Source organism: Leopardus geoffroyi, chromosome D4, assembly GCF_018350155.1.
Source record: "Leopardus geoffroyi isolate Oge1 chromosome D4, O.geoffroyi_Oge1_pat1.0, whole genome shotgun sequence".
NCBI classification, from domain to species: domain Eukaryota; kingdom Metazoa; phylum Chordata; class Mammalia; order Carnivora; family Felidae; genus Leopardus; species Leopardus geoffroyi.
In genome coordinates, this window is record NC_059342.1 from 74,498,013 (window position 1) to 74,513,541 (window position 15,529).

A 15,529-nucleotide genomic window follows, 5' to 3' on the forward strand; every position below is an offset into this window, starting at 1 on the left:
ATACCGAGGGACACTGAGGCACGGAACTAGCCAGTGACAGTCAGGACAAGAAGACAAGTCTCCTAATTTCAGCGTCCAGGGTTTTTCTCCCCCTGCACAATCCTGTCCTGTGGAAGCCACCTTTATGCATCTTTCTTCTTTGCCAACGACTGTGCCGTGCAGTGGCACTCCCCACGGTGACGACAACGCTGCCCCCCACGACAAATTCCACAAACGTCTCACGTGCGTCTGGCCACGTGCCTCACTTCACCCTCACACAACCAACTGTACGTGGTCGAGACTACTGCCCCATTTAACAGATGGGAAAATGGAGGCTCAGAGAGGAAGTAGCTTTACCAAGGCCACGGCGCCAGTAGGTGGCTGACGGAGATCTAGCAGAGCTTGGACTCTAAACGTGGAACCACTTCTGCCTCAACTGCCGTGTATTTTCTCTCTTGGCAGAGGCCGTATCCAAATAGAAACAAGGCAAGTCTGAGAAACGAGCACAGCCGAGAGCCAAGAGGGGCCTAAGGACGCATGACGACTGAGTGTATGTGGCATTCTGGACAGGATCCCAGACCAGAAAAAGACCTTCAGGTAAACACTGAAGAAACCCATGGGGCACTTGGGTGGCTCAGTCAACTGAGTGACTGACTTTGGCCCAGGTCATGGTCTCATGGTTCATGAGTTTGAGCCTCACATCGGGCTTGTTGCTGTCAGCATGGAACCCGCTTTAGATCCTCTGCCCCCCTCTGCCCCTTCCCCACCTGCGCTCCCTCTCAAACATAAAAGTAAACCTATAAAAAAACTGAAGACACCCAAATAATCTATGGGCTTCAGTTAATAATAATGTATTCAGATTGGTTCACTAACTGTGCAAAAGTATCACGTTCAAGTAAGATGTTAGTGACGGGGGAAACTGTGTGTGTGTGTGTGTGTGTGTGTGTGTGTGTGTGCGTGTGCGTGTGCATGTGAGGGGGGGGTTATATGAGAACTCTCTTTGCTGTCTGCTCATTTCTCTCTGCATCTAAAACTGTTCTGAAAAGTAAAGCATGGGGCACCTGGGTGGCTCAGGCGGTTGAACATCCAACTCTGAATTTTGGCTCGGGTCCTGATCTCCCAATTTGCGAATTTGAGCCCCGCAATTCTCTCTCTCTCCTTCTCTCTCTGCTCCTCCCTAAAGCCCCCTCAAAATGAGTAAATAAACCTAAAAAAAAAAATAAAGGCTATTGACAAGCATTACTTACTTGCCGGAAAGACCCACAGGAAATGGGGAAGGGTTAGGGTTCTAGAGCTAGACTCCCATGAGCTTTCCCTGTGAGCTCCTAGGGGGCAGGGCCCTCTGTCAGGCTCCACTGCTGGGCACCCCGTCCCCGCCCAGGCCAAGCACTCTCCCTGGTGTGCAGGGAGCATTCAGGGTTTGCTGAGTGACTGCACGAGTGTTCTGCTTGTTCTGCACGTTATACACTGGGGCGAAACACAGGAGTGAGCGACGCCCGGGTTCTCAGCAGCCAGACACAGATGTGAACGCGAATTGGGAAGTGAGTCAAACGGAGGCTGGGAAAGTGGGAAAGGGAGGTTCTTACACAGCAGCCGACGGGTAAGGCACGATGGGCACCGAGGAGACGTAGGCAAAGGCGGGAGGGGCCGGTGCTGGGGGCATGGCAGGCAGATACCACAGTCCGGGGGGAGGCCGGGCCGGCGACCCTGCCTGCTTGCTCCGTCGTGGGGGGCTGGAGGCTGAGCGTGAGTGTGCATTCCTCCTTGGGGTGGCGCTTTCTGTCCCTGCAAGGGGGGGGGGGCGGCGCCAGAGAGGTCAGTCTGATTGCCTGGGAAGCTCTAGAACAGGCAGAACAGGGGGCCACCCACCTCTGCCCTGTTAGAGCTGGACACTGGGCTGGCCATGCTGGCAGTGCCTCGCTTCGGGAAACAAATCCTCTGCCTGGTTTGCTCTGCCCCAGACTGGGAGAGCAGCCGCCCGAGCTAAACACCCCCTGGGGCCCCCGAACTCCCAAAAAGGAGAGCTGGGTGTCTGGCTGGGAGAAGAGAGTGAGCGTCTGTCCCTACCAGAGGTGGCTGAGTCTGGGCCATCCGTCTTTGGGGGGGTCCCGACTTGACCACACAGGGGACATCGCAGGGTATCAGTGAGAACCGGTCCCAGTGGGTCCCTGGTGACAGTACCACCTACAAGAGGAGGAAGAGGGGTCAGGAGAGGATTACGTCTGGATCAACGGGCCTGGAGCCCCCAAGCAGACCTCCGCCAACAAGCCATCACTCCCCCACTTTACAGACTGGAAAACTGAGGCTCCAAAAGGTTGAATGATATGCCAAAGTGTCAGAGTAGGAAATCGGCAGTGCTCTGTCTGAGCCCAAGCCCGGGCTCTCCCGAATGCGGCCCCTGAGCCTATATTCATTCCTCCACACTGAGGCCCACTCTCCATGTGGGATTGGCCCACAATGGCCCCTCAGGCACCAGGGGGTCAGTAGAGGCCTAAGGGAGCAGGAAGAGAGTGGACAACCTGGTCCTCTTCCCATGCACATCCTCAACACCTCACCTGGAAGTCCTCTCAACCCCTGGCTGAGTTATAGGCTCCCCAGGCCCACCCTGTGCTTAGATCACTGTTTTGCCATTGCTTAGCTGCGAGCTCCTTGGGGACAGGGCCCAGGGCCCAGTATGGGCAGGTGCTGAATGAATGAATGAATGAATGAACAAATAGAGATGGCTGTTGAGACTTGAGCAAAGGCAAAGAAACATAATGGTGAAGAGCCAGGGTTCTGGAGCCACAAAGTCCTGGGTTCAAATCCTGGCTCTACCACTAGTGAGCTGTGTGCTCTTGGGCAAGTTATTTAACCTCTATGAGCCTCAGTTTCCTCACCTGTAAAATAGGCGTAATAATAAAATGGGCAAAACCCATTTCATAGGGTTGTGAAGATTCATGTTTGTAAAACCCTTAGCATGATGTGCTGTTTATAGCGGGGGCTTAATCAATGACAGCTCCATTGTTATCATCATCATTGCTTGAAAGGGCTTTAGGGACCATCTCCAATCCTTTCATTACAGTTGTGAAGTCTGAGGCTCAGAGAAGTTAAGGAACTTGCCTAAGATCACACAGCAAGTCAGTAGCAAAACTGGGACTAGAACCCAGTATCCATATTCTCTGGCCACTGCTCTCCCCACGACTCTTCCCTGTTGGGTGTGGTGGAAGGAGGCAGAGGGGAAGGCAGATGGGACATAATCATCACCACCTGGCCCCACCCCTCTTATCAGAAACTTAAGCCATGCCCAATGTTAACCCATGTCATAGTCAAGGATGGCTTCAGGCAGCAGTACCTGGCGCAACAGGTGTGAAAGCAGGACCCCCTGGGAGCGCTGAGAAGTCCCCCCAAACCCTCCCTTGTCATACCTTGACCCGCCACCGAGCTCGGGCAGGCCCACGTCCTGCACCCTCTCCTACAGGGACAAGCCGCAGCCTCTGTGCACTGACCACCTCTCCAGGTACCACCCCTCACCTGAGTCCTGGGTCCTAGCAGGTCGGCAGTGGGGACAGGAGATTGTGCCACCGCCTCTTGGGACAGTCTTGGGGGTGGGAACGTGGTACTCCTGGCCTGGGGAAGAAACCAAACAGTCAGCTCTTTGCATGTTTGGAGAACTGGGGAGGATTGGGGACTACCTGTCTCCTCTTGCTGACATCCAGAAGCAATCAACAAACCCAAGCTCATTTAGACCGGCAGGCAGGCAGGCCGCCAGGAAGCATGACGAGCAGTGACAAAGACACTACTCCCCCAGATCCCCGCTTGCTGGGTGGGACTGGAATGGCCTGGGCATAGGGTCGGCTGTGTTCTCCCCGTGCTCCGAGAGGCTGTGATATGGGGACAGTCACACACGGACTTCATAGGCTTATTGGAAGGACTGAGTGGGGCCGTGTCCGTGAGGTGCCCTGCCGGCACCTGGCAGGTGTAACGTGTTCAAGGTTATCAGAAAGGTGGACAGATGCTCGGGTCTTCACCTAGACCTGTCCTCTCCCGCTTTGTCCTTCCCGGAGTCTCAAATGGGACGTTCAGAATGTTGCCTGACTGCTTATCTTTTTTCTCCCCTGTGCCACACAGGGGTTCCACTTCCTATTGTGTGTGTGTTGCCTTGGGCCGTGCCCCCACCCCTCCACGGACCGGCGGCCGCTCCCACGTCTAACTGCTCGGCTCTGTCTGCTCCATCGGGGTAGACACGCATCTCTCATTTCCCGCCTTGTCTCCTGCACTCAGCCATACGGATCCGAGGTTAACTGCCCTCCCTCCCAGGATGGTAGGGATGAGAGCCACGTGTATAATTTACTCAGTATAATTTACACGCTCACTGTAACTGCTTGTTACTGTCTGCTAAGCGGTCGGATTCATGAAAGCTGGAGCCACATCCGTATCTGTTTTAATGCGAAGCACCCTGAAATCCTACTATGTGTCATCTGAAGGCCTACTGTGTGCTGGGCGCCTAGTTCATGGGACCCTGCGGCACCCTGGAGGATCAGAGCTGAGGGTAGGCCAAGGGTAACAGATTTGGCACCCACTCTGCAAACAGCAGGTGTTTCATAAACCTCTTTATGACTGACCGGCTAACGGGCCTTCCCCAGAACCAAGCGTGGGCTCTCACGCAGGGGAGGCATCAGAAACTGCTGGATGAACGAACGAACGAACGAATGCGCCAAGGTTCAGAGAGGCGGTACGCCCTGGTGCCTCCCGTATCACGGAATTCGCCCAAAATGACGTCAACAGCCCATGGTGAAATGGGGAAGGCATCATGACAGAGCAGTCCTCCCTGGGGGCTGGGCCACCCCCCGGCCCACCTGTGTACTGGCCCCGGAAGGTGACCCTGTCTGGCCTCTTGGTGCCGCCCGCTCTTTTCATTCCATCCCGAGCTGCCTGCGCACTGTCCTCAGAGGTCCGGCTCTTCTCAGAGAACAACTGGGGGGAGGTGGGCTCGGATCCGGAACCTGAAGTGGAAAAAGAGGAGCGTCAAAGGGGGGGGGGGGCCCACACGGCTCAGGGAGTGGGCGGATGAGAAGTTCAGGCTCTGGGGCAGAGCGTGGGTTTTAATCCTTGGTAGTATCAGCCGACACACGTGGAAACCTGACCTCGTGCTAAGCGCTGGTCTAGACCGGCCGCGTCCGCGGTACGCGCACCCTCGCGGCCATCCCAGGAGGCCGGTCCTATTATTGCTGCACAATTAGCTGCCCCTCTAACCACACAGAGCAGGTAAACAACCTGGCCAAGGTCACCTGGCTGGGAAGGGGTGAGGTGGGCTGAACCCTTCTCCTCCTCCTCCAGGCGATTCTCCTGCACTTTCGGGCTTTGGTGTCTATACCTGCAGAGTGTGGGTAAATGTGACCCACCTTGCGGTGAAGACTGACGTCAGATACACACAACGCCCTGACAGAAACCCTGGCACGTCGTAGGCGCGTGACATACAGTGGCCGACACTGGAAGCGGTCTTCAGGGCCCTGCCGCGCCAGAACGGATGCACAAAACCTCCTCCAAGTTTCTTCCCAGGCTGTGGCGCTGGTCCCTGGCCACTGAGCTAACCCGCCCAGAAATCTGTAGGCTCCAGCAGTCAGGGCGGGCAGGTGGTCACTTACTCAGGGACAGCTGGGGCACCTCCCGAGGCACCGAGGAAGACCTGGCTCGCCGCCTTCCTGCGGGGTCAGCTTGCTCTGTACCTGCAGGCTCACCAGACAGTCTCTCTGTGGATTTGCTAGCAAAGAGGAGAGACAGATGATGCCGCTGGAGGAGGTTTGATGCGGCCCTTAAAGATGGTCAGCAAGAAAGCCAACCCAGGGAAAGGCTTATAGCAGAGGAGGAAAGCAGGAAAGTCAAAACCAAAGACTCTGGGAGTCAGACCCCCAGAAAGTGGCTCTGAGCCTCTCTGACCCTCAGTTTCCCCATCTGTCAAGCGGGGATAATGACAGCAATTACCTCAGAGGGTTATGGGAAGGATTAGTGAGATGATGTCCGTAAAAACCTGAACCTCGGTGCCCTCCCATAGAAACATTTGGAAACACCCAGCTGATTTTAGAAGTCATCCTCAGTGAATCACTAAGGGGTGAGCGGGCGGACATCCTGGAAATATTTAGCTCTTCACCTGGGTAATGAGTTCAGGTTACGCAGTAGATATTATTTTATGCATCAAATGTTACATAGGAAAAAGGTGTAAGAGTCGGAGAGGGGTGTGAGTTCACACGTCTGGAGAGACCCAGGGGCAGCCAAGTCTGCCACGCCACCGGGGCACAAGGGCAGGCGTTTTGGGGTCACCCACCTGCCATAGTGGGAGCCCCAGGCGGCTGAGGAATCTGTTGGCCGGGCCCGGGCCCGGGCGGGGCGGTTGAAGGTGGAGGCCGGGCACACCAGGCTGCCCTGGGGTGGCTGATGCAGGCTGTCCTCCAGCCGCAGGCGGAGCAGAGACACCTCCTCTTGTAGCTCTCGGATGGCCTGGCTGGGGTGGGGGGAGGGGACAGAAACAAAGAGCGGATGTGCAAGGTGCGGAGCCCCAGCCACCCGCACACACAGCGCCACCTGGATGCCCAGGTCTCGTCCCTTTGTGCCAGGCACGGGCCCAACTCTGCTGCCCGCGGATTCTGGAACTTCCTTGTGTGTCCACTTTTCTTGCTGCCCATCTCGACACCTCTGAGCTCGTGCCCCTGCACGTTGGGTGCGCAAAGCACAACTTCGAGGGTTATCTCGCCTAACAGGCAGGGTCTCTGAGTAGCTGTTCTGAACACCGGGGACTCACTGTCAAGGTGGAGTGGAAGACGCAGAATAAAAAGGGCACGAGCTGAAGGTCCACTTTAGAATCTGAATTCTGACCCCCTTGGGCTGCCCCCCCCCTCCTCGCCCTTCTTCTACCTCTGTCTCTAGAAATGGTAAACTGACAGTCCAGGTCTGGTTTCTTCCCCTCCCTTATTATTCAGCCCATCCTTCCTGGCTCCCCCTAAACATTTTCTACTTGATCCAAGCCCTGTCTGTCTGCGGTAGCAGAGGATGCTTGTCTGTCTGTCTCCCCAACCAGACAGTGGGCAAGGCAGGCCTCCCCCCCTCACAATCCCTGAGAACCTCACACCTCATAGATGCTCACGGAATGTTCCTGAACTGGACTCAAGGCCCCAAGAGGGGGCAGAGTGAAGGTGTGTGCGAGCAGAGAGGACAAGGGGACATCACGGTGCTTCCTATCACCGCCTATGAGCAGGCTCCAAAGGCAGGGCCCTATCTGCAAGGCTGCTTGTCATCCCTGGGGAGCCCCCAAATACAGCCCAGCCTCTTACAGGCGAGGTTTCTCAGTGAGCCCCCAGCTTCTATGGAGTAAGTCCTGTCTGCATTGCTCTCCAACCAGCCCCTGAATCTCCAGAGTCTCACTCTGAAGCATCACGGCATCGTGTCGCTGGCATTACAGCAACGATCCTCCCCCACAACCCCGACAACCCCATACACGAACCCCCTACACACGGGGCGTCAGAGTCTGGGCTCGGCATGGCCCAGGCTGGTGCAGGCTCTTCATCTACTCCTGGGCGGGGCTCCCCTCAGGGTGACTTCTCGCTTGGTGGCCCTGACTTGTGGGTGAATGTCTCCGGACGCCACATCCAGCGCTCAGAGTGTGCCAGAGGGAGCGGAGACCTCTCTGGTTACGCCCCGGCACCGTGTGCGTCCAGGGCAGCCGGGTCTCCTGGCAACCCCCCGGGAGACGTTTGTTAGGGTCTCCAAGGCAAAGCGTGAGCATGCTGTCAGCAGGACGGCGGGAGCTCGCATCACCAGTTAACCCCCGCGTGCACAACTGGGAGGCAACACCGCCTCCGTGTCCCAGGCCGAAGGCGGCCGAGTGAGGGCCTGAGACTTGGAAAACCCACTTGGGTGTCTCTTGTCCTCTCTGCTTCCATCAGGATCTCAGTCTTCCTGACTTAAGTTTTTAGTGGCTGAGGGCCAGCTGGCACTCAAAAAGCCCATCTTTTCCCGCAAACGTTTCCCCTCCCGAGTTCCCCATCTCTGTATCAGCGTCCAACTGGCTGGCCGGCCAGAAGTCTGAGTCATTCGAGACCCTTCTCCCTCCCTGAACACCCCCCAAAAGTTAACCAGCTCCCGGGTCCTGTGGGCCCAATGCCCAGACCCAGGTCCTGTGAGTCTCTTCTCCAATGTACCCCCCTTCCCTCCGACTGGCCCCATCCTGTCTGTCCTGGGTGAGGCAGCCCTCCTGGCAATCTTCCCGCCTCGCCTTGTTCTCACCCTGCTAGTGGCCAGAGAGCTCTTTCTAAAATGTGAACCCGAGCTCAGCACTCCCGTTTAAACTCCCCTTCATCCGCCCTCAGCTGTGTCTGTATGCATTCGCGAATCTTCAGTGAATCATTTCTCTGCGCAGAGCCAGCATCCAGATGTCTAACTATGGTGTTCGAGGCCCTCCAAGACCTCGAACCCTGTGTCTCCTGGTCTACCTCTCCACTGCTCAACCCCCACCGCCACATTCACACCTCGGGATCCAGCTAAAACGAACCTTTGGCCCTGCAAAGGTGACGGGAGCTCTCTCACCTCCAGGCCTTTGCACCTGCTGTTTTCCCTGCTGGGAACACTGTTCCGTCTCTCTTCCTTCAGGTCGCAGCTGAGATACCACTTCCTCCCAGAAGCCCTCCCTGAAGCTTCTCACTGGGCCAGATGTCCCTTCTCTGTGTTCCCACAGTCCTTGGAGCCTCTGCCACCACTGTACTCCTACTGGGGAGTATGACCATCGGCTTCTTCATTCATCCTACAAGACGGTGAGCCTTACCAGGCCAAGGACGGTCTTGTCCACTATTGTGTTACCAGGACCTCGCATATCATTGACAAGTAAGCCTGGAATTCCTATGCTGGTGTCACCAGAGACAGCAGGAGTACACACACTAAGTCAGGCCTGGAAGCTGAGTACCAGCCCCGGACCCGCCTTTGCACATAGTGACAGTCCCGTGATGGCACAGGCCAGGAAGCCCCTGATGCATTCCTGCAAAGCAGCCTTCCCTGTGCACGTGGGGACAGATACCCCAACCCGACAAAGGCATGTGATTGATTACTGGCCAAAAGCAACTCAAAGGAGAGGGAAGAGGGCTGACGGGCTACTTTCCCATTTCTGTTCAACCAAGCAAGGAACAACTTTCTTAGCAGAGCAATGGTTCATTGAACAATTGTATGAACAGAGCAACTGTTCATACAATGAAAGCGTCCACTGCTGAAAATATATCCCTGGGAAGCGCAGACCTGTCTTGGGAGAGAAACGCTGGGGGGTGGGGAGTGAGGTCTCAGCACCAAAAAGGTGAGCCTCCTGGTCGTTGCCCACTGGCTGGACAGGTGTCCTCAAAGTCCACATCCGTGAGGCCCCACGGAGCGGTCCTGAGCCCAGAAACAGGCCACCAGGGTCCATCGGGCCCCCGCGCAGCCACCACTGGATGCGATGGCTGAGCTAGCCCCCGCCTCCCTCGGGCATCGCTCTCCCGTCTCTGTGATGGCCCAACTTACTCTCGCCCTGTCCTGGTGAGGAGGAGGGTGCGGGTGCTCTCTGCCGGTCCATGGGACAGAGTGGCAGCTGCAGAAGCCGAGGTCGGGGGTGGGCGGATTGTCGTGCTGCGGGCAAGCCGCTCAGAAATCGGCTGTCGCCCCTCCGACTCTGAGCCAGGCACCGCTAAGGAGGCAGAGAAAGACCAAGGTGAGTTCGCCTGGAGAGGATCCCTGCAGCGCGCATGCCCGGGAGCAGAAGCATACGGGCACAGAGGCAGTGCCGGCTGAGGTCATAATTGAAGTTCTCAAAGAGGTCACTGGCCCACTGACCTCAGAACCAGAAGATGTGGTTCTTGCTGGGAGCTTGGCCGTGCAAAGCTGGGCCTGCAGAGCTGCTCCTACCTAGATTCCCGCCCCCCCCCCCGCCCCCCATCCACCATTTCAGCACCGCATCTGAGTCTGCAGGCACCTCCCCCTGTAAAGAGCTCATTGCTCCTTCACATGGACACCCCCCCCCACCCCCCACCCCACCCAGCCTCGGCCGCGCATCGCCACGTTCTGGGACTGGCTCCAGAGCCCCCCACCTCCCGCTAAGATTATCGTCACGGCTTTGCCTCTGTGCATTTTTCTGGGGAGAGTGTTCAAAACTTTAGCCTTTCAAAGGGATGGGTGGCCACGGGTTAAAAACCACTGACCTGGCCCACACGTTAAAAACAAGGTGCCCCCGAGGGGCGCCTGGGTGGCTCAGTCGGTTAAGCGTCCGACTTCGGCTCAGGTCATGATCTCATGGTCCGTGAGTTCGAGCCCCGCGTCGAGCTCTGTGCCGACAGCTCAGAGCCTGGAGCCCGTTTCAGATTCTGTGTCTCCCTCTCTCTCTCTGCCCCTCCCCTGTTCATGCTCTGTCTCTCTCTGTCTCAAAAATAAATAAACGTTAAAAAAAATAAAAAAAAAACAAACAAACAAGGTACCCTTGGAACCCTACTCAATAATACAGAAAGGAACAGACTGTCAATACAGGGAACAACCCAGACGAATTTCCAGAGATACAGGGAGTAAGAAGCCAATTCCAAGTGCATACTTATGATCCCATTTATAGAATGTTCTTGGAATGACAAAATCAGGGCGACGGCGGCCACCTGAGAGACCATCAGGAGTTCAGAAGGCAGCGGACGTGAGGTGTCCATTAAGGGGCGACATGCCATTAATCTTCACCATGGCTTTGCAGGATGTTCTCATTGGGGGAAACTGGCTGAAGGGTACATAAGATCTCCCTGGATTATATATCACTACAACATGTGAATCCATAACTAACTGAACTTTTAATTAAGGTTTAACTTTCCAAGTTTTAAATGATAAGCCTTGGAAAGAGGCAAAGCCAATCTGAGGTGTAGAAGCCAGTGCAGGGGTCACTTTGAGAGGGTGGGAATGACTGGAAGGAGCTTAGGGGAGCGTCTGAGGTCCTGATCGTGCTGAGTTTCTTGGTCTGTGTTCCTTTTGTGAAAAATCCATCAATTTACGTTCTTTCCTGTATGTTTATTTCACTGAAAAGTTCACATGCATTTTTTTAAAGGTAAAAAACTGAAATCACAGAATGCATAGACGTGGAAAGTGTTCATGACAGCGCTTAGGGGGGGAAAAAGAGTTATGAAGCGCTCACATATAATATGATCCCATTTTTGCTTTAAGTGTGTCTGAATAAACATGTACACATTGGTATAGAAAACAATTCACAGGTTTGATGCCAAAATGTTGCAGTGATGGTTCGGGGCATATTTTTTTCTCTCTTCCTTTCTGTCTACCCTATCTGTAGTTGCAAATTTTCCCACAGTGAACCCGCATGATATTTTGTATCCTAAAAGGTAATGTAGGGGCGCCTGGGTGGCTCAGTCGGTTAAGTGTCCGACTTCAGCTCAGGTCATGACCTCACGGTCCGTGAGTTCGAGCCCCGCATTGGGCTCTGTGCTGACAGCTCAGAGCCTGGAGCCTGTTTCGGATTCTGTGTCTCCCTCTCTCTCTGACCCTCCCCCATTCATGCTCTGTCTCTCTCTGTCTCAAAAATAAATAAACGAAAAAAAAAAAGGGTAATGTAACACAAGGTTTTCGTTGCTTTGATTTTTCAATAGGTGCCATCCGGCTACTCCCAGGTTCTGGCCAACAGAGATACACCCACTCACCCATCTCGGCCACCAGTGCCCGCTCCTGGCGCAAACTGGGTGCCCTCTGCCGCAGAGGACTGTCCCGGCCGGAGGGTCGCCTCTGGGCTCGGCTCCTGGGTGTGCTGGGCTCCACGGATCTTCTGGGGACTGGAGGACCCCTGGTCTGGGGATGGGAAACTGCGTCCCGGGGCTCAGATGCAGTGAAGGGCTGGGCCAATGTTCCTGCAGTGCTGAGGGACCGTGGCGGGAGAGACATGTTGAGATCGCCCTGGCCTCCGAGCCCCTCCGCATTCTAAGCCAATGAGCTCCTGACCTCTGGGACTTGGCACCTGGGGCAGTACGGTGTTTCCGAGGATGTGCCCCCGTTACACGTGCATTTGTGTATCGAGCCGTCCACCTGCCTACCCGCAGGGGCAAAATTATAAAGCTCAATTTAATTTTTAGAAAATATACAGAGAAACGGAATCTCTAATCCTTTCTTCCCATGTAGCCACAGGCAGCCAGGCAGGCCTCCTGGAGGTGGCAGGCGGGGGGAGCTGCACCCAGCTTTGGAGGCTGTTGCTCTACATGGTGGCTCATCACTCCACCCCTCACCGAGTGCCCTCCTCCACCCTTGCTTTGGGGTTCTAGCCCAGTCTCTTCTCAGGGAGTCGCCCTGACTGCCCTTTACCCTTGTCTTCTGCTCCCCTCCCGTTACCCACTCTGTAGATCTTCATTTACCATTCAGTCATTGATTTGCTCAACAGATACTTATTCCCCAGTCTGTCGCTGGTTGGTTGAGTGGGGGATGAGGTGAGGGCTCTGAGAATGCCCAGGTCATCAGCCCCTGTTCTAGGCTCACGGCACTTATCCCCAGGTTACCCGTCTGCACACAAAGCCAATGGGGAAGGCGGGGTCCCGGAGTACCTGATGTGGGAGAACCGGTGCTCTGGCGTTTGGGTGAGGGGCGACACTCTACTGGTTTCTGAGCCCACGAAACCACTGTCTGTCTCGGGGGATGCCATCCAGGGCTCCTGAAAGAGGCAGTGTCCCTTTAAGTCTGAGGAGTGTGCCTAAGGCACACTGGGAAGGTCTTCCCGATCCTGGCCTGGACCTCACATTCCAGAAGCTCACAGGCCTGGAGGCTGGCCCAGCTCCTGGCGGCCAGGCCTGCGGTGTGAGAGTCCTCAGGCACTCGGGACCAGCACCAGGCCAACAGCAGGGACTCTCCATGTCCCGGGAGGACCCTGAACAAGTCCTGCTTCCCTGAGGAGTTGGGGAGGCCCTGGAGACAGACACTGTGGCAGATTTCCGGAGCTGAGGAAGGAGGGGAGGAGAGGGAGAAAGCCGTCTCACTGTGGGGATGGGATTCACATTTTCCACATGTCTTCCAGCTTGGGCCTGGAATGCCATGGTCCTGTCTGACGGCAGAAAAGCCTGGGCCCAATGAATCGGGAAAATAAAATTCATCAAATGTGCACACCTCCTCAACACTGGGTCTAATGAAAGGTGCAAAGAACACAAACAGGCAACCCAGGTGCCTGCCCTCAATGAGTTCGTGGTCTAGTGCAGATTGGTTACTACAGGCTCATCAGGACTACAGGTGTGTGTGTGTGTGTGTGTGTGTGTGTGTGTGTGTGTGTCCACATGCATATATATGCATTATTCTAGGGGAGGCTCCATTGCATAAGTCACATTTCCATAGTGATCTGTGACTCCTGCAATAGTTGAAAAATTGCTACTCTAATGTCACAAACAGGCCATGGAATCAAGGACTATCCCCCCATCTGTGCTAAGCAGGCTCAAAGAAATACAGACAATGGGCCATAAGCTTTCAGAGGACAAGAGCTCCTCACAGGGGGGCAGGGGTATGGGGAGCTACAGCAGAGAGGCAGCACCGGGCACAAGCCCTGAATGTTGGGGCAGAATTGTGCCTGGTAGCGATTGGGAACAGCAGGCATTCTGGAAGGGTGTGAGCAAAGGCCCGGGGGCAGAAATCCCCAGGAGATCCATGCCCCATGCACAGATGCTTACCTCTAGGTGGGGCCCACCAGCTTGGCGCAGAGACTTCTGTGGAAGGTGCTCAGAGAGGCCGCTTCCCTCTAAGCTGGTCAGACTGCTCTGGTGGGATGCCAAAGGCTTGGTGCCCCGAGGGTGAGGTGGCCTGCTGGGGTCCGGAGGAGGAGCTGCCTCAACTTTGTCCAGGTCCTGGAGGTAGCCATCTCTGGCCACGGATGCATGGAAGCCTGCTGGCTTTACAGACACCATCTGCTCCACAGTCTCCCTGGGAGCGGGGAGGGGCAAAGCACGTCTGAGCCCTGGCATGGGCTGGGCAGCCCTGTCCTGGGAGCCAAGCAGTCTGGGCGCAAGCTCTGGGGTCAGACACCCCTGGCTGCCCACCCAGTGTTTTGTCACCGTTGAGCTGTGTGGCCTCGGGCAAGATTCCTCCCCTCTCTGAACTTCACTTTTCTCCTATATAAAATGGGAGGGCCCGCATAAACCTACCCAACGCACTACAGGGGAAATGGTGCGGAAACAAACGAGCTATCATTTCCCAGGCGTCAGGAATCTGCACACTATCTTCCCCATTTCAGCCATTTCATTAACTTCAATCTACTCAAAAGGCTCATGTCATCATTATAAATGGAAGAGCCGTCAGTATTCTGTGTTACAAATAGAAACTAACTTTGGAAATAGACACAAGACCCAAGAACACATTATTGTTACATTCTAGGCAGATCCTCTTGTCTGCTAAAGGCTCTGGGCCTGAGGTCTGCTTGCTTGTTCTTGTTCTTTTTAAAGGACGATCAGGAGAGGCAGTGAAGACATAATGGCATGGGAACTTTCTCCTGGAGGGACTTGGAAGGTCTGAGGCTGAAGAGGACAGTGACGTTATCTCACGCTGCATCTGGCCTGCCAAAAACCATGTCCCGCCCCACCCCAAATCCCTTCCGGTGCTATCCACGGTGTATAGTCCACACTGGGGAGAGACCTGGGTCACAGGCCAGGAAAGCCACTTCAAAGCTGTAACGAGCCGTCGAGCTCAGTAGGATAATCACCACCCCTGTGGTTTCAGAGCTGGTCTGGGGACAGGTAGGGGAGGCTCAGTGACATACTTGAGGGGGGTCCTGTGACTTCTTTCAGCCGGTGCTGGGAGCTGCCTTACGGGCATCCCGGTGGCCTCTGATTTTCTTGGAGGTGGAGCTGGTCCGTCAACTTCTACCGAATGGCCTTGCCCGTCCTCGTCCTCATCCTCGTCCTCGCCCTCCTCCGGCCTCATGGCTTCTGGGACGGTCTTCGCGCTGAGGTACCTGAGGAACACAGAGGAGCATGACTCTGCCCGGCAGGGCCAGCCAAGATCCAGTCACTGGGCCGGACACCCCGGGCCTCAGCCCTGCTACTCACCGCTCCAGGAGGCCGTGGAAATCCTGCTCCACCGGCAGCTCCTTATGCCTGGGTGGGGCCGGGAGGCCCAGCGGCCCGTCCTCCGTCTCACTGCTGGCGGTGCTCAGCTCCACGTTCACATGCGATGGGCAGGGGCCGATGCTGGTGGCGTGAGGCTGGGCCAGAAAGGCGGAGGGGCAGAGATTCAGCAGGTAGCCAAACACCACGTCCTAGGGACCTACCTTTCACCAGGCTCATGCGGGGCACTGAAGACTTAACAGGATAGACTGGCTGACTCTATCACCCTTTCCTGCGCGTGCAGAACGCAGGGACTGGATCGCGCGACCTTCAATACTGGCTGCCATGAACGGAACATCGGCCATATGCCAGACGCTGAACAGGCACGACTGCACAATAGTCCCGCCAGTACCTACGGCTTTTACAACCCATTTTACAGACAGGAAACCGAGGCTCAGATGACTTGCCCAGACTTACAACAGAAGCGAGGGGCAGAGCAGAGACTTGAAGCCAGATTTCCT

At 55.7% G+C, this 15,529-nt stretch overlaps 1 protein-coding gene across 9 annotated transcripts in view; it reads right to left on the reverse strand.

The window, feature by feature from the left end:
- The window catches only part of AKNA (AT-hook transcription factor), a 55,433-nt gene that overhangs the window by 4,084 nt on the left and 35,820 nt on the right, over nucleotides 1–15,529 (reverse strand). For all 9 annotated transcript variants that reach the window (XM_045469483.1, XM_045469478.1, XM_045469482.1 and 6 more), the window contains exons 10-21: nucleotides 15,012–15,166; nucleotides 14,723–14,917; nucleotides 13,641–13,890; nucleotides 12,534–12,640; nucleotides 11,646–11,857; nucleotides 9,493–9,655; nucleotides 6,281–6,457; nucleotides 5,604–5,719; nucleotides 4,815–4,961; nucleotides 3,490–3,585; nucleotides 2,047–2,163; nucleotides 1,566–1,764 (exon numbers count right to left, since the gene is read on the reverse strand). In XM_045469483.1, coding sequence (XP_045325439.1) covers nucleotides 1,566–1,764; nucleotides 2,047–2,163; nucleotides 3,490–3,585; nucleotides 4,815–4,961; nucleotides 5,604–5,719; nucleotides 6,281–6,457; nucleotides 9,493–9,655; nucleotides 11,646–11,857; nucleotides 12,534–12,640; nucleotides 13,641–13,890; nucleotides 14,723–14,917; nucleotides 15,012–15,166 — 1,934 coding nt within the window. The remainder of the gene's footprint in view (nucleotides 1–1,565; nucleotides 1,765–2,046; nucleotides 2,164–3,489; nucleotides 3,586–4,814; nucleotides 4,962–5,603; nucleotides 5,720–6,280; nucleotides 6,458–9,492; nucleotides 9,656–11,645; nucleotides 11,858–12,533; nucleotides 12,641–13,640; nucleotides 13,891–14,722; nucleotides 14,918–15,011; nucleotides 15,167–15,529) is intronic.